The sequence below is a fragment of the Macrosteles quadrilineatus genome, unplaced genomic scaffold, assembly GCF_028750875.1.
Source record: "Macrosteles quadrilineatus isolate MER2022 unplaced genomic scaffold, UCM_ALF_1.0 Scaffold_1__1_contigs__length_201487025, whole genome shotgun sequence".
NCBI lineage: Eukaryota > Metazoa > Arthropoda > Insecta > Hemiptera > Cicadellidae > Macrosteles > Macrosteles quadrilineatus.
The window spans coordinates 141,166,233-141,183,787 of NW_026542594.1; the positions used below are offsets into that span (position 1 = coordinate 141,166,233).

Sequence of the window (17,555 nt, forward strand, 5' to 3'; positions counted from 1 at the left end):
ATAGTCTAGGAACTGCATATTGTGTTTTTAACTAATGCAGATAAAATAATAAAGATTAACACATATGTAACGTAACTAAAATGTTCTTTTTGAAGTAAATATTTTTTCAGCAATCTACAATAGTTAAAAAAATACCCCCGCCGCAGCAAACCTGCAGACTTAGCGAATTTCCATTTGCCTGATTGGATCTACACTAAAATGTCTCCTTAAAAATATCACATTTATTCCCTACTTAAATAAAATTAGTTTAACGAGTACTTAGGTTTGCTGCAACAGGGGGGGGGGGGTAAAAAGTGTTTTGTTGTAAAATGGTAATACTGTAGTTTAGTAAGAAATGAATTTATTTTCTAAATTTGATCAAAATATGTTCATAAACAAGCAAATTTCAACAGTTGTCTTATTCACCCATAAGCATAACATGGGAATTTCAAATTTACAATTTTTTGGAATTTTATCCGTAACCATTAGGCGCATAATAACGGTTCAATATACTAAATTATTTGTTTTCTTAAGCTTTACAAAATGGTTTGGAAAGAAATTGTGAAATGTTGTGTTTTTATTGGAAAAAATGGGAAAACCTATTTTTACCCCATAAAACTCCCCATAAACCCCCGTTCCCATAGTCCGATCATGCTGGTTCGCGAACTCGTTCGAATTAATGTAGGTTTACACGTTTGTACCAAATTTAATCAAAATCGGATCATTTTTGCTCGAGTTATCGCGCTAACGGACACACATATATAAATTTGAACGAACGGTGTTCTGGCCTCTAGGGACCTCAAAACAAAAAAGCAAATCGGTCCCGGGTCCAGGTCTTACCGCATCAGTACTATGGTAAAGCTTATTCCCTATATGGGAAATTCGCTAATATGCCGATCGCGGTCTATTTGATGACCCGGTATGAGGGATTACGACGGCGCAGTACGATGGTTATTGCTCCAGTATCGTCTTGGTATCTCGCCCAATGGCATTACTGACACGACAGTCGAGAGATATAGAATCGTAGGTCGGTCCCAAGAATCAGTGACATCTCAGTAGTTTACATCAATCTTTTCCCATCCTGAAACTATTTAATTTACGTTGAGGTGACATTTACATCTTGTCTATTTTATAATACTGTAGTGGCTTACTGCCAAGCCGTTCTGACTTCTGTGAAAATGAGTCGACATCGAGTCTCTCGGATATAATAAAGTATACTTATTTGTTTAATGTTTTCTGTTGTTTTTTCAACATCTTTGTGTTGTTGTTTATGTTTTTTATAAGGTGACAGTTCAAACTTTTGATTAATCTTTTGAACAAAGTTAATAAAAATCCAATGTTTGCCTTATAATCAAGTGAGCACAGAGACTTTGTGCTGTTTTTTTATTACCCTAGAAAACAGAACAATGTTGAGTAAAGGTCGGAAGTAAGAATTTTGATACGGAAAAAATATTGCTGTCCACCTTTTTTATCTGTATATATAAGGTTTACGGACGGTTTCTCTTGAGCAGTTATTATACATATTTGTGTTGGTTTTGATTAATTTAGATTAAATCAGACAAGAAAGCGCTGAAACCGAAAAATATCAATCAACGGAATTGGTTTGGTTACGAGAAAGAACATTGTCATACGACGTGTTATTAATGGTAGGCAAAATGAAACGTGGCGGACAATGATTTATCAAAACGCACTGTTTTACATATGAACATTCTCGGCAAACTTCTAGTTAACAAAACCATTTATACCAGTCAAACATTCAGCTATTTGAAATGTTAGTTTTTACCCTTTATTTTTATGGTGATTTTATATTTCTTAAATAATAGGGCTTCAATGTGAATCCTTGGAGGTTATAGACGTTTTACTAAATCGCACTTACTTTGTATCCTTCACAAAGAAAGAATTACATGGATAATAACACATGAACACGTGTATTTAACAAAAATAATGCTAGTTTTGTCTTAAAAATTTTTAACTTGTTTAAATTGGCCTAACAAAAACCACATTAAATACAATTTTCCGATTTTGTAGTTTTTAGTCGTTCATTACAATGGCATGTCCATAGGTTGAGAACAAACTGTTGATTAATATGTGGAAATAAATAACTGTAACGTAGATAGTCAATCAACAGAGACAAGTGACAAACGTCCGAGTGTGGCAATGTCACGTCTGTCGACCGACCACAGATAGCATTGAGACACGAGACGTGAGGTCAATATCAGAACTGACCTGCAGATCTTGAGCAGTCTACTTACGGCAAAGAACTTTTACTGAAAAGTTAAGTAGATATGCATAACAGGAAAATGTGAAAGATCATCACTGAAGAGATCTGAAAGTGCAATATTAGTATGAATTTCATGGCGATTACAGCTAAATTCAAGCAATTGCAAAGTTTTACAGGCGTTATTTCAAGACGAACAAACCATTTCCGATGACTAAAAGAGTCGACTCAAAGATAATGTCATCAATTACTCCACTCCAGTTATCAAAACTGAAAACGAACTCACTCTGAAATAAGAAATACCGCACCTAAATCAGTTCTAATTACTTTATAATTTTATAATATACATCAATGACAAAAAAATTATGACTTTTGTTTTAATCAGCCAAATAAATGAATAAATAACCACTGATTTACGGTTTGTGTGAGTCCAACAGACTGTGTATTGTGCGTGTGTGCGTGAGAGGCTGTGCAGGATTGATCTGCGTATGTGCGTGTGCGCATGCGCCGCTGTACCCCCGTCTGTCGTGCGTCAGTATAGATCCGTGCGTGACCCCACCTGTAACTTGCCCATACTGATACTGTACTGTGTGCTACTGTGCTAGTGTGAGTGACTATACAACAACACCCGTCTTGTAACTGGTATATACTTGCAGTTTGTGTATAGCAAAATATTGTCGTTGTAGTGACTGTTTAACTTTAGTGCGAAATTAAGGTGAATCTTGGAAGTGCTCCAAAATGGCCTATAAGTTTAGTTTGTAAATGAAAGCTAATTGTGATTGTAAGTGCTTTAGTATTTTTACTTTATATAAAAATTTGAAACACCAAATAGGCTAGAAATTTATTATTAGATTTAGTGCACGTGTAAGGTACTTGTCGGATTCTGTTGTTTTTATTACTTATTAAAACACAAACTAAGAAATTATCATTTAGGAAACATCAATACACCCCCTCATGAACGGATTTGAGTGAGATTAAAATAGTTATAAGTAGATATACATTTAATTCATAATCATTTATGTTTTATTAATTTTAAATTCAATTAGTATCTTTTAAACCTTAGCCGGTTCATTGTAACACATATAAGCTGATATCCATATACGCATTTGCAACATTAGTAGTGGTATAATATTTTGAGCTGTTTGCAAACCCTGGGGACGTTTAAACAGAGTAGTTAGTTGTATACTACAGTACATGTAACAACAAATTAACTTTGTACGTGGTTTCTTGTATTGGTTACTTAGCTCAGATTACGGAATGGGAATTCTACATAAATATAATATAAAATCTGTTGGTATCAAGCTGCCTAAGAAATTTGCCGATACACTCAACCAATTAGGGACTAAACCCAAATTCCATACTACTGTAGTGGTACCTGGTACTGTAGTTTATCTCCGCTGATAAATCAGTAGCTTATCAATGCTGAAACTAGTTAACCTCTAGTTAATCAAGAAATTAATCTGTTGGTAAAAACCACGCTCATTTAGCTTTTTGGATACGATTACATAACTATTAACTATTTTACTTTTTAATAGCTTCAACCGAAATACATTTCTTGTGTGAACCAGATTCGTTGAGACACATATAATCTCACAATCTTCCAAATCTTCTTCGATTAAAAATAATCACACTGGTTTGATTTTCTTATCTGATATTGCATGTCCGTACATCTATTCTAGTAAACATGAATCAGTACACAAAATACAATATGTTCTAATGATAAGGTGATTGTAGTTACAGTAGGCACAGCAAAGTTGGTCTCTCACTTATGTGCAGCTAGCTGTCTCTTTTGGTTTGTAACAAATTTAACAGTAACTTGATGGTTTTTTTTTAAATCATCAGTCAAACTATTCAGCCAAAATTTTATCAAAATATTTTGGAGTAAATAATAAATAAAGATTTGTGTACAAAAACAAAACTATATCACACTAATCAAACAACTTAGTCAGACAAACATCTCTAACTTACTTGACATTGGATTTTAATTGTTTGTTCAGCAAACGAGTAATCACGATAAGATAGTTTACTCTTAAAGATAGAAGATTTAAATCAACAGTTAGGTAATGGGCATAATGGAGTCGAAGATTTTCCATTATAAACATTGAGCTATCAAAATAATAAACTTCAACTTGCCACAATGGTTTTGGAATGATATGCTGTGTAAGCATGCTGTGTCAAGGCTGTGTTTTACCTGTTATCAGATGTGTGGACACGACATCGTTATCATGAGATAGAGATTCGTAACATTACCACAGAACTTGTCATCATAATGATATTGAAGCTACTTGACGATCAATGAACATAAAGTCAGATTATGTGTAAAAAGTAAATAAAGCAAGGCCATATTTACTTTAGAGTAAAGTCCAAGATTCGTCTTTCTTGCGTAGCGTACAAAACCTTGTTGTTAAATTTCTTTACAAACTAGGATAAACTAGGCTTTCCTGCAGAAGCAGGAATATCATTAAAATTATGGCTGAGATTTATAATAATTATAGATAACCGTTTCTGAATAATTTTAGATAACCGTAATGCATACTAGATGAATACTTAATTTTGTGTATATCTAGACCACATAGCTAGTACAATATTTGCTATACTCATACCAGTATATGATACCAGTTACAAGGAGACTCTTCAAAGAAGTGCTTGTTGCAGTGTAGACGGTGTTGTTAGTGTGAGTGACTTCTGTTACTGTGTGTGTTGTATTGTCATGTGACCAGAGCAAACATGGGCTGTGTACAGTCGTACTTCAAGAGAGGTCAGTATACAATAGTCAACAAGTTAATTATATGTAAACAATCAGATAAAGCTTAACTTAAATCGGTATAATGTGATGACTATCATGTTTAGGACTTTCAATGTTTTCGTACAAGTTATAAGAATAATAATGTTTTTTCTTCATAAATGCTGATAACATGTGGACCGCTTTCCCAAATGCGTTTGAATAACACACACACACACACACACACACACACTCTCTCTCTCTGTCTCTCTCATCTCCTTTAAAAAAATCCACCGGCGTGAAAAAAGTTAAAAACATCAACTGTCAAGTGACTTATTCTATTAATAAAATCCTTTTATCTATTTACATAAGTTTTTAATTGTACTATTTATCTACTCTACTAGTAGATGATTGTACTATGTCCATTTATCTTAGAATTGACTTAAGTACTACTAGAAGTATGGTCAATGGTTTTATAAATGTTGATCCTGACATATTCAATATATTTTTTACATGCATTCGTATTCAGGTAGGTGCGATCTTTACTTATATATATGACATCTAACGACGGATTTTAGCTTATAAAAAAATATATATACAGGGTGTCCCGGAACTCTCTACCAATATTTTATGGCATTGCTCCTGGGTAAGAAACGTACCTAAATATCATATTTAAATTGTCCGGAAGTCCTTAGTTTCTCACACAGTCACCATTTTGTTTTTACGGTTATTAATTTTTTTCTAAAGAATGGTTAAACATACGAAATGGAAACTTTGCACAACTTTTTATGACAGCTAGACAAAGCTGCAAAAAAATTATGAAGATTTTTTCAAATTCATAAAACAAAATGGTGGCCATTTAAAATTTTCTTTCTTAAATAACTCAAAAACCATTGATTTTACACAAATTTTAAATGGCCGCCATTTTGTTTTATAAATTTGAAAAATCGTGATAATTTTTTGGTAGCTTTGTCTAGTTGTTATAAATGTTTGTGCAAAGTTTCCATTTCGTATGTTTAACCATTCCTTAGAAAAAAATTAATAACGAAAAAAACAAAATGGCGGCTGTGTGAGTAACTAAGGACTTCCGGACAATTTAAATATGATATTTAGGTATGTTTCTTACCCAGGAGCAATGCACTAAAATTTTGGTAGAGAGTTCCGGGACACCCTGTATATAATATCAATTTTTTATAATATCAATTTTGCATGAGTGTGAAGTTAAAAATACATTTTCAAGTTAAAGGACTGGGAAGTCCTAGTTTGATTTTTACTTTGCGTATTGTAGCCGGTTAACATTTTACATTTTGTTCATAAGGTAACGGTACAAACCCCATCACGTTCAAGTTAAAGACCACTTGTTGTTAGGAAGCACGAAAAAATTAGTAACTAATGAAAAATTGCTAAATCATAATGCATCTGATTTATTCGTATTTTTCAACAGTACGTTTTTATTATGTGTCATGTAATATTTTACATTATGCAAACGATTAAGTGCTAGTGCTGTATATTTATCGTTTATGAAGTTCCTTCATAAGATTCGCTAATTAACGGATTTTGACGATAGTAAATTGAACCAATACAACACACTGGTTTGATTGCTCTTCGTAATCTAAGAACATTCCTATTGATCCTCGTGTTTTCATATTGAGCATGTATACACATAAAAGTATAAATTTTGAAGTTGCTATGAACCTGTTTCATAAAAGTTAATAAAATCATTGGAATTCGCTTACTCCACAGAGTATTTTGGAAAATGTAAAGTGAGCAGTCAATGAGACAATACTTTTTTTCCTGTGTTTGAGAGTTAAATTTCTCGAATATTTTGATGATTGAAACATATTAGGATTTATTTTAAAATAAACTATAGGCCTTGTTAGGAAGTACTCAACCTTCGTCTGTATTCATATTAGTCCACATGTTTTAGTTTAGTTAAACAAAACTATGAACTTGAACTATTGCTCATTTAGCCGATATTGTAACAACAAACATAGGTAAAAGTGTTACGAATGTACACACTGCACAACACTCTTTTAACGTATAATTTATACACAAGGAAACTACATTACTACATTGTTTAATACCATACAATATTGGAAGACGCCTGATTACTTCCTTACGAAGATAATACTATGCGTGGCCTATGTGATATTGTATTAGAAAACATTTGATTCTATAAACACTGTCAAAATTATACCCTTGAAAAATACTTGATGGACAGCTATTTTAACCCCGCAGAAAGTGCAGCATGATTTATTTGGCTAAGCATCACGATATAGTTTAATATCGTTCATAACTATCGTTTAAGTATTCCCCTACCAGAAATCTGGTTAGGTTTTACAAAATAATTCATAAGTACCTAAATATCTATCCATAATATTACTAAGCTGTTAATCACATTCCATTTTGAAGCCACGAATAGCTTTCATATTTTTCAATTGGAAATATTTCAATTTTTTAAATTGAACCTAAAATATAAGCAATTTTGGAAATTAAACGTAAGAATTAGTACACAGAAACAAGGACTGCAGTATTTATTAGGTGTTTTGGGCCTAAGTTACTAACTGCCCCTGTGTGTTTGTGTTAACGGGTCCATGCGCGAGTAATAAAAAGATAATAACTAATACAAAATAATCACTACTTGGCAACCGATATTACAATGTACCAGTGCTAGTTGCAGTCGGTACAGGAAAGTATCGTCCAATCACTACTCCAACAATCCAACCTCAGCGTCAGTCAATTGGGTTGAGTAGGTCTGAAGCGTGGGTGTGGCCAGAGATGTCGTTTGACGTTATTTATTTTGTGATCGATGAACAATTATTCGGATATAGCTTTCACTAATATAGCAAAGGTTTACAAATCTAATGTGGTAATAACAGCAATATACACTGTCAATACCGATACAGAGATACAGATACAGAGTTTTTAAACTATAAAAATCTAACATCCAAAAACTATGCCCTAGCTTTGACACTATATTTCCGTAGTCAAAAAGAAAAAGAATGGATTGAAAGATAGATTACGTGGCATAACGATAACGATACCATTAAATATAATTAGTAGGTAGTTCAACAGCACAACCTTGACCTTTAAACAGTAATAATAGTTTAACTGTGTCAAAGATCAATAATCCGATGAATTCGATTAATCAAAATTAGCTGAAAAAATGAGAAAAGCGTTTTTATTAATGATATAATATCCTCTTGAATACACAGGAAGCTTTGGTTTTATGCTCACATTGAATTAACAGGCCAACTGGTAATTAATAGAACAATAGTCGTATCTGCATCCAAACAGAATTAGAATCCAAGACAAGGTGATGGTCAGAGCATTGGAGTGGTAGCCAACCTTCCACAAATGTACCACAGGTGCAAGGAACACAGAATACACTGTAATGGACTCCGAATGTAATTGGCGTAATTGGAATGTAATCACGGGCTTTGTCACATTGTTAATAACGTGGTTGACATTGAGAGTAAACCAAGTATATAATTTAACCTTATCATGCGTATTTGACAATTTGAATCCTTAGCTGCGATTTATAATCGAACTAATCATAAACAGAGATCCACAGTCTAATTGTTGCTGTAGCTTGTATATTAGTTGCGTAAAGTATTCCTACTTTGACCCATCAAAATGTACAGTTTTCAGGATTATGAAAAGAACAGTGAAGTAGATTCACTGACATTTTTAAATATTTAAACTAAACTAATTTACTACAGAACACGATTTAGAACCATATTTTGGATCCTTGGTGCTTGGGTCTTCGACAGTGTAAAGTACAAAGTACCCAACTGCCTGAATGGTACTCGTATATGCCATTACCTTTCAAGCACAAAGTGCGCGACTAGTGCCTTATAAAAGAATCCCTTTAATATTTTGTTCCTCGGATATCCTATTTAATCTGTTTATTTTCGAGTTCGTGTTTTTAATGTTTGTAAAGCTAATAACTTAACCCAGCAAATAAACAAAGTATGAGGTACATATTTTTTGTGTTTTTTGTGGACGCTAGGAACGATCCCGGAATTGTTTTTTCACAGTACTTCAGGCTAGACCTAGGGGTTGGGGCATTATTACTTAGATAAAGTCCATTGGTGATTCGGCGGGATTTGAACACGGGACCTCAGGAACCAAAGTCCCTCGCTCTAACCACTAGACCATATCGCTCTCCCATGTCATATGAGGTACATTAATCATAAGGAAGTCAGTTCTGAAAGTTATTAACAAATAATGCGCCTTGCATTAAATTATGAAAATGTATTCTAAAAACTTTTATGTTTTAAAAACAAGTATAATTCTGTATACCAGGATTTGGGTTGAAATTGAGCGTGGTAAATATACGTTTGAGTCTACTTAGAGATTGCTTATAGTAGGTGTGGTTGCAATAAAACTACCACTTGTAATAATTTTGTTTTGAAATTGGACACAGTTTGAAATAAAATAATACTATTCTAAAAAATATAATTTGTAATATTTCTTTCAAACTGTTAAATATGTAGGGTAAACCGGGAAAAATACATTTGTTTAATGCGCTATGTAAAAACCCCTATTGACATTTTTAAATCATCAGATAACATTTGTATGGAAAAATACAGTATAAATCCCATATCAACTAAGGATTCAGCCGTCTACATACAGAGGGTAGCGTTCGATGAACAGATAATTGAAGCTGGCATCCTAGTTAGCTCTTTGTATAAATTAACTATACGTAGGCAGAGTATAGCGCTAGTTGGTATAATGAACAATATGCAATATGAGCCACGAATAAAGTAGTCATTGACGATGATAGGCTTATAGGCATTTAAACTAGACAATGTTAAAAATTCAAACACAACTTTATACTTCTCATAGTTTTTGTTCTTCAAATACGTTCATTTTTTACAATAATTGACTTACAGCGTGTTTAAAGTAGGGCTACTTTAATCTAGGTTCAAGGTTTTCAATTTGCATAATAACTGAGATACATCAAGTTACATTAGCATCCCCACCTCACGCGTGTTATTATCTGCCATTCTGCAGATTTAATTTGATGAACTACATCCAACAACCACACCCCAGCAAACGACACGCCCTTGGTAACTCCACTGTTAACTGTCAACTGCTTATTCTGATTATCCGTTACTGGTTAAAGCATTTTCTTTGCTTACTATCAACTGCTTCCTGTCTTATCCTGTCAATAACTAATGTATTTTTCGTTATACTGCAGCAAAAAAAGTTTTAATGCATGCGTTGCGGGTCTAAAATAGCACTTTTACTAGAGGGAGTAAAAATAATTTTTAGTCTCTAGAGAGTAAAAATCAGCCGTTGTAAACCGTTGTAAATTTCAATTGTGGCAATCCATCGATCGAAATTATTTATCGATTGATTTATTAGGTAATGTTTTAGCCTGTTGTTGTCAATTGCCCAACATATCTATAGTATAATGTACTGTAGTCTGTAACACAATCGTAATAAACGAAATGATTTAATCACTTGATAAACAGCTACTTATTTGCATTAGCAGAATTGGAAGTAGTTTTGAGGGTCATCTTTACATAAAAAATATTACATTGTTTATTAGTTAATGATGCAATATGACGAAAAATATAGTTCACCACACGGGCAAAAAGAGTCACTTTAGGCCCTATTGATGAAATATACTAGTTCGTCACCTGTATTTTTTTTCCTACTAAATAAACTAGATTTAGTGAATGATAATTATTCAAATCACTGATAATTGCCTCAGTCGAAATTAAGACATTACTAGTAATTTTAAGCTGTATTCAACACACCCATATTTGGAACGACTATAATATTACACTCGAAACGTAGAAGCAACGTATCCAATATCGATGAATCCCAACTATGGATTTATTGGAGTTGAGAATGTTTCGAGCATGTATCCGCCAAGGCGGTTTATGACCCAATAAATATCGTATCAGGGATGATGAGTTGGGTTGGGAAGTTAGGTTGGGGTTGGGAGATTATATCACTTCGCTCCTTGTTCTACGTGTGACTATTAACTCCATCATTTAAGCATAGACTACCCAACAATAATGTTTGATCTAAGACTAAGCTATTACATGGCACGATTTGTAAAGAGTATTTAGAATAAGAATAGATTTGTAGAACCAATATACTTAAATAATATATACTGTTTAAAAAAAGTTTGTATGTCGAATCACCCAATAGCTTTCAACAATATTTAGCTTCTTATGATAATTGGGTCTGAAAAATATAGGCTAATAATACAAATTAACATTCAGCGAGTTTTACTAAAGGGGGTAATCTATAAATAAGCCTTGGAGTTCTTCCTTGTTTCATGGCCTTTAAGAAAGCTAAAACAAAGTTTGTCACTTAAAAATACGTAATGCATACAAGCGGGTTTCCCCAGACCCAATGACTCGTAATAATACTCCCATTTTGACACTTAAATTACGAAATCTAAAATAAACTTGAGAAAACAAACTATTAATTAGTGTGCATAATTAGAGAAAAACTAGCCAATAAAGATTTCACGTTTATGGTATAATTTGACTTCAAAAGACGAACTATTAGAGAGTATTACTAGGGAGGATAATGTAATTGTTATTTTATCTAGTCGTTTACATAGAATATGCCAGCTTTGTTAATTCCAGACGACTAAAAACATAATTTGTTAGTTCCTTGTAAATGTGAAACAAAATTGGCTTTTTAATTGAACAATAATATTATTCAATTCAACAATGGATCCAAACGATCTTTTGTTGTAGACCCTTTTTAATTAAAAACTCAAAAAAACAGTTGTAAATTTCCTCACTAGTTCAGTGATTCGTAGTAGTGGGGCAGTTTACCAAAGTTTTATTAGTTATCTTGTATTCCAAAACTGCAGTTTCATGCAACTTAAAGCTTTTTACTGTTATCTTGACAATATCGTATATTGCCACCTCGCAGTCTGGGGCGATGTATATGTATGACGGGGCTGGGCTAGGTCAATAAGTCAATTACTAGTCAGTAGATGCGACAAGGCTGTACTGACGTCGCTAACGCCACAGAGACTACCTCCTGAGCCAGTCAACCAAATGCAGAAGTCCGTAATAATATTATGTTTCACGTATGATGTTTAACTCAATCACTTATAACACAGACTATATACCGTTATAGTCTAAAGTCTGTGCTTATACCTAATGTTTAAATCATAATAGTTTAAATTCAATTCCCAGTTCATAAGTTATAAGTTAGATACTTTTCAAGTATTTGTGGAAGTATATAATCAATTTAAACACTGACGGACTTTTTTAAACATAAAAACACACAGTTCAAAAGTGTGTAATGTAAAATCATTTGTCCATCGTTAGCAGTGCTAGAGTACGTGTGTGATGGACTGATGGAAGTGGCTCTCTGACACTGCGAGTGTAAACACAATACAATATCCTCTACCGCGTTTGCAAACATTGTTGCCACACAATATCAGCCAACACAGCACAGCTTGCTTCGGACAATAACACTGTGTGATCCATGAAAAGAAGTTACTCGTTCATATTGGGGATCCTTTAAAAATATGTTTTTCTACAACCATAAATAGGACGTATCATTATTCAGTATAAGGTAATCAGTATAATCGATTCACACATATTCAGTTACGGCACGTCACAGTTCAGACATATCAGTCACGTTACACTGTTACAGTCCACCAAAATATTATTTAATGGATTTTCTATTGCGTTATCTACACTCATCCGGCGCAAGTCCGTCAAGTCGCTTTGTCGGCGTCCGTCAGTCAATTTTATATTTCTTTCCACCGATATTTTTAGATTGTTCGGACGCCTGACGGACGTGTTTGAGGTTAGAAAATAGTGTTTTTGTTATAAAAATTGTTGTGTTTTTTTTTTTTTTTTTTTTGAGTACTGATTGTAAAACCAACAAGATGTATGATGAAAATTTGATGACATATTTAACTTTAACATCACTGTAAATATTAGAGACGGAATACTGACTGCAACGAAACCAACTTACGGGAAGTTGACTGAGGAATTGCGGATGAAACTGAGACTAAACTGTGTCTGGACTGTAACGGAACTGTTTGGACTGATATGTGTGCATCGACCTATGTGTGATATGAAGGACTAATTAATTGTCCTCATCAGAGACTCGTCCTAATTCAGTCGATGACAAAATTTAAGATTATTTCAACTTAAGCTTGTGTTCTTACAAAACAAAACAACAAACTGATTGATTACATTTGAAAACAATTAAACGATACGCATCATAAAAGTTAACTAAGTCAGTACCTACTTAGTTAACATTTTTTGTTTTCAGTAAAACAAAAATTCTTTCAGCAAAAAAAGTCAGCCTCTCAGCAAAAGTTACAAAACAGATATTGGGGTTTTTAACGTAATAACTGATTGTGCATAGTACAACACAATTCATCATAGTTTTCAATTAGAAAAGTAAACAATAAAAACAATATTTGATCGAGGGTAAAAGCCCTTTTGGAAAGAGTAAAACAAATCGTCGATGTTCTCACGCTAATGGACTTGTTTTGGTGTAAAATGGTTCGATAAGTTTTTACTTAAATCCCTTTTCATCCTGATAATTCATGAATATGTGTCATATAGATTTGCTGTACAGTAGCTTAAAATAGGCAGCAAGCAGGGATTAATTAATTAATGATATACATACCAGAATTTCCAGCACAGCTATGACAGTCCTTCTTAGTACTGTAGATGACCCGAGTTTCGGATTTTGTTAAGCTATTGGACACTTATTCATCTCTCGTACGTCGTCAAACGCTAACATGTGATCGTTGACGCTAAAAAACTTAGAACATAATACAACGCAAAACACTCGACATAACGAAAAACTAGGCCTAGAATTTAATACTGCAAACGGTCAACGGACAATGGAAACGTTTCAGCGACAGTATCAGTCGGAAAGTCTGATATGTACGGACGGAAATTCTGGCACTGTATACAGCTCTAGTGGCCATCTACGAATAGTATTGCGAATAGTCAGATTTTGAGGGTTTTAACACAATCGGTTTGAATCTTTTACATAAATTCTGTGATAACAATAAGAATAAGAATATTTTATTTTCTCCAAAAAAGTACAGTATAAAAACACTGTGAAAACTACCTGTCAGCCTATGACAGATGTACTTCAGAATCTCAAGTGATATGAGAAGGTAATTAATGTATCCACAGTTTGTATCAACAGTGTTCAAACTGCATTAGAAATCTTTTGTGTTAATATAAGTAGTATATCTGGCCAAGAGACATTTTTACAGCCAACTACGATACGAACTACTATTACAGCTCAGGTGTTTATTTTTTAAGTCGAAACTCCTCATATTTATTTTAAGGAAATCAGATAAATTGTAACATGACGTTTCCTTACGCAAAATACTCACCCTAACAGGAAACACACGATACTCCCTCATTTCAAAACATTGATCTCCATTATATCCCCCAAAGTTTACTACAACCTCATTAGAACTGGATTGGTTTTATACTTGAATGTTATAAGATACAAATTCACAATTTCAATAGTTATCAGGATACAAGCTAGACTTTCTAAATTAATAGGGTAACTGAAATAGTTGTTTTCTAGATCATGAAATGGTTATTTCGATGAACCTGTCCGTATTTCTTTCGCTACCATGTCAATTATAACACTTAATTATATCACTATTTAGTGCAGTATGGCACGATTACATACGTATACAATTTTATTTTATTTGTTAACGTAAGAGATATATTTATCGATTCATGGAATGTGAAGAAGAAAACATTTTTCTGATAATGCTGTTATTGCTGATTCAGCGACCTGGCTGTAGTGATTGGGCTTATCCGCGCTGTTATCACGGTGACAATGTGTTGTCAGCAGTGTGTGTGTTATAATATGGCTATGCCCAGACGATTGGGTAGAATTGCTAGAAAACTAATATTCTGCTAAATAAAAGGCAGAGTCTCTGGAGGAAAAGGTCTATTTATATAACATTGTTGTTTTATTTAAGTTTTTTTGAAACTAATTTAATTTTTTACCTGCCGCGTTGTTATGTCCACGTTAAAATGAGCTCGTTTCGGAGGTAATACAACAAATGTGTACTGTAATAGTTTGTACACATATGCCTCGTCACCTACATAAACCTCGATAGAAATCATTATCGGCACAATTCTTTGGTTGGAATAAATCTCAGGGACATGAGATGCAGCTTATGAGGCGTGATAACCAGGTTGGACAATTTCACAGCTCCCTGCCTTCGTATAGACATGTTGTATACGATACACGTAGTATTATTGGATTCAGTTGCACTCGAGGTAATGTTGTGATCGAATATCATTGGCCAGTGGATACACTGAGGTCACTGACTATACTGAGTTCTGCACGTGCAGTAATGAAGCATAAAACTCAAACTTAAAAGCACTAAGCACTAAGTAGCTCATTATAGAGGGACCGCCCTCGGTTATGGTTAACACCGCCGCTTTAAGACGTTTCACTCATTTTCTAAGATTTTAACGATGCAATAGTCGAATGTTGCTCGTAAACTAATATAACTGTATGTGAAATAACCATATATTAATAAAGTTATTATAAACTGAAACATAGTTGGCCAATATCAAGCATATTACCTTATACTTTCTAGTAATACATCTACAAATTGTATGTAATATTTTAAAATTATATTTGCATGTAGTTGTTTGATACCTAACGATACTTTAAACAAACTTACCCATCAAAACTCCAACAAACACTTTACTCGCTGATTGAATATTAAAGATATCTCATTTCCATTATCGTAAACGCTCAAAAGCGAGGGCGATAATCGAAGACCTAATTAATTGTGATTCTGGTTGAGACTCACAAGGGGAACAAATTAATATTGCACTACAAATTGACGCATGGGATTTTGTTAGGTTTGTGGTTCTAACATCACGACTGGTTGACTTATGATTATCAGTTGATTTTAGAAGACTTACCACTTTTAGTTTAGATTAACACTACACATTGCAGTTAGTTGCATAATCGAATACCTGAGTGTGTGCGAGAGAACTTTCGGCTCGGTTAGACTTTGGCACCATTTCCTACACTCTGCAAATAGACTTCAACTGTTGAATGTCAGGATGCAACGCCGACTGTTAGTTTTAAATAATTGTAGATATTTTAAATAATGAGGTGGATGTTTCCACGCGTATTACTAACTTACTAACCTTAAACGGCAAAATGATCTCCCCTGCCCTGTCATCAGAAATATCAGACACTACCTTTATTACTAATATGGAAAAATAAAAATAAAACTAAAATACACATAACAGTTTTTAGACAATTGTACACATTGCGTTACATTTTACACAAACCATGTATACAAATAATCAACAGGTTGAAATGGTTTTTGTTTTTTACAGTATTGCGTCTTAAAATATGAACCTCTAGTTTATAATGTTTGGTTACCTGAAGCAAGAAGATTCTGCAGAGTTGCTTCTAACTTATATGTAAAAACTTCCCATTTTCCCTGCGGCTGAACAAAGTTAAGACAATCTTGTTCCTCGACGCGTCAACTTTTCTGTATAACACGTAAACACTTATATTTTGTGTCAATATTATGACTTTTCTTACCTCAATATTCTTTTGATTTCCAAATCCACCCCTTGAGATCGAAGATGGAATTAAATATCAAGGAACCTCACGCACATGCGTGTGTGTGTGTCTGCAAGTCAACTAATTAATATTAGACTTAAAACTGAAATTGACAAATTGGACATGACATCCCTTTATCAACTAAACTAACAATTTTCTCAGTCTTTCGCTATTTGTTAGATTAAGATAACCGACTATGCGTTGTGTTGAGGATTTGCAAGTGATGTTGTAGTCGCCGGTGTATTGTAGAGTGAGTATCAATCGATAGATGAGGAGCCACCGTTTATTACTGGTCTGTGTACCTGTCTATGCGTTGTGTTGAGGATTGGCGAGTGATGTTGTAGTCACTGGTGTATTGTAGAGTGAGTATCAATCGATAGATGAGGAGCCACAGTTTATTACTGGTCTGTGTACCTGTCTATGCGTTGTGTTGAGGATTTGCAAGTGATGTTGTAGTCGCCGGTGTATTGTAGAGTGAGTATCAATCGATAGATGAGGAGCCACAGTTTATTACTGGTCTGTGTACCTGTCTATGCGTTGTGTTGAGGATTGGCGAGTAATGTTGTAGTCACTGGTGTATTGTAGAGTGAGTATCAATCGATAGATGAGGAGCCACAGTTTATTACTGGTCTGTGTACCTGTCTATGCGTTGTGTTGAGGATTTGCAAGTGATGTTGTAGTCGCCGGTGTATTGTAGAGTGAGTATCAATCGATAGATGAGGAGCCACCGTTTATTACTGGTCTGTGTACCTGTCTATGCGTTGTGTTGAGGATTTGCAAGTGATGTTGTAGTCACTGGTGTATTGTAGAGTGAGTATCAATCGATGGATGAGGAGCCACAGTTTATTACTGGTCTGTGTACCTGTCTATGCGTTGTGTTGAGGATTTGCAAGTGATGTTGTAGTCACTGGTGTATTGTAGAGTGAGTATCAATCGATGGATGAGGAGCCACAGTTTATTACTGGTCTGTGTACCTGTCTATGCGTTGTGTTGAGGATTTGCAAGTGATGTTGTAGTCACCGGTGTATTGTAGAGTGAGTA

At 34.1% G+C, this 17,555-nt stretch overlaps 1 protein-coding gene across 5 annotated transcripts in view; it reads left to right on the forward strand.

Annotated features, from left to right (window-relative positions):
- The first annotated feature begins 2,733 nt into the window (after positions 1-2,733).
- LOC128985834 (uncharacterized) overlaps positions 2,734-17,555 on the forward strand; it is a 44,703-nt gene continuing 29,881 nt past the window's right edge. The window contains exons 1-2 of one of the 5 annotated variants that reach the window (XM_054405787.1): positions 2,734-2,803; positions 4,853-4,955. In XM_054405787.1, coding sequence (XP_054261762.1) covers positions 4,925-4,955 — 31 coding nt within the window. In that variant the 5' untranslated portion in view covers positions 2,734-2,803; positions 4,853-4,924. The other 4 variants (XM_054405796.1, XM_054405762.1, XM_054405769.1 and 1 more) reach the window with 4 other exon arrangements.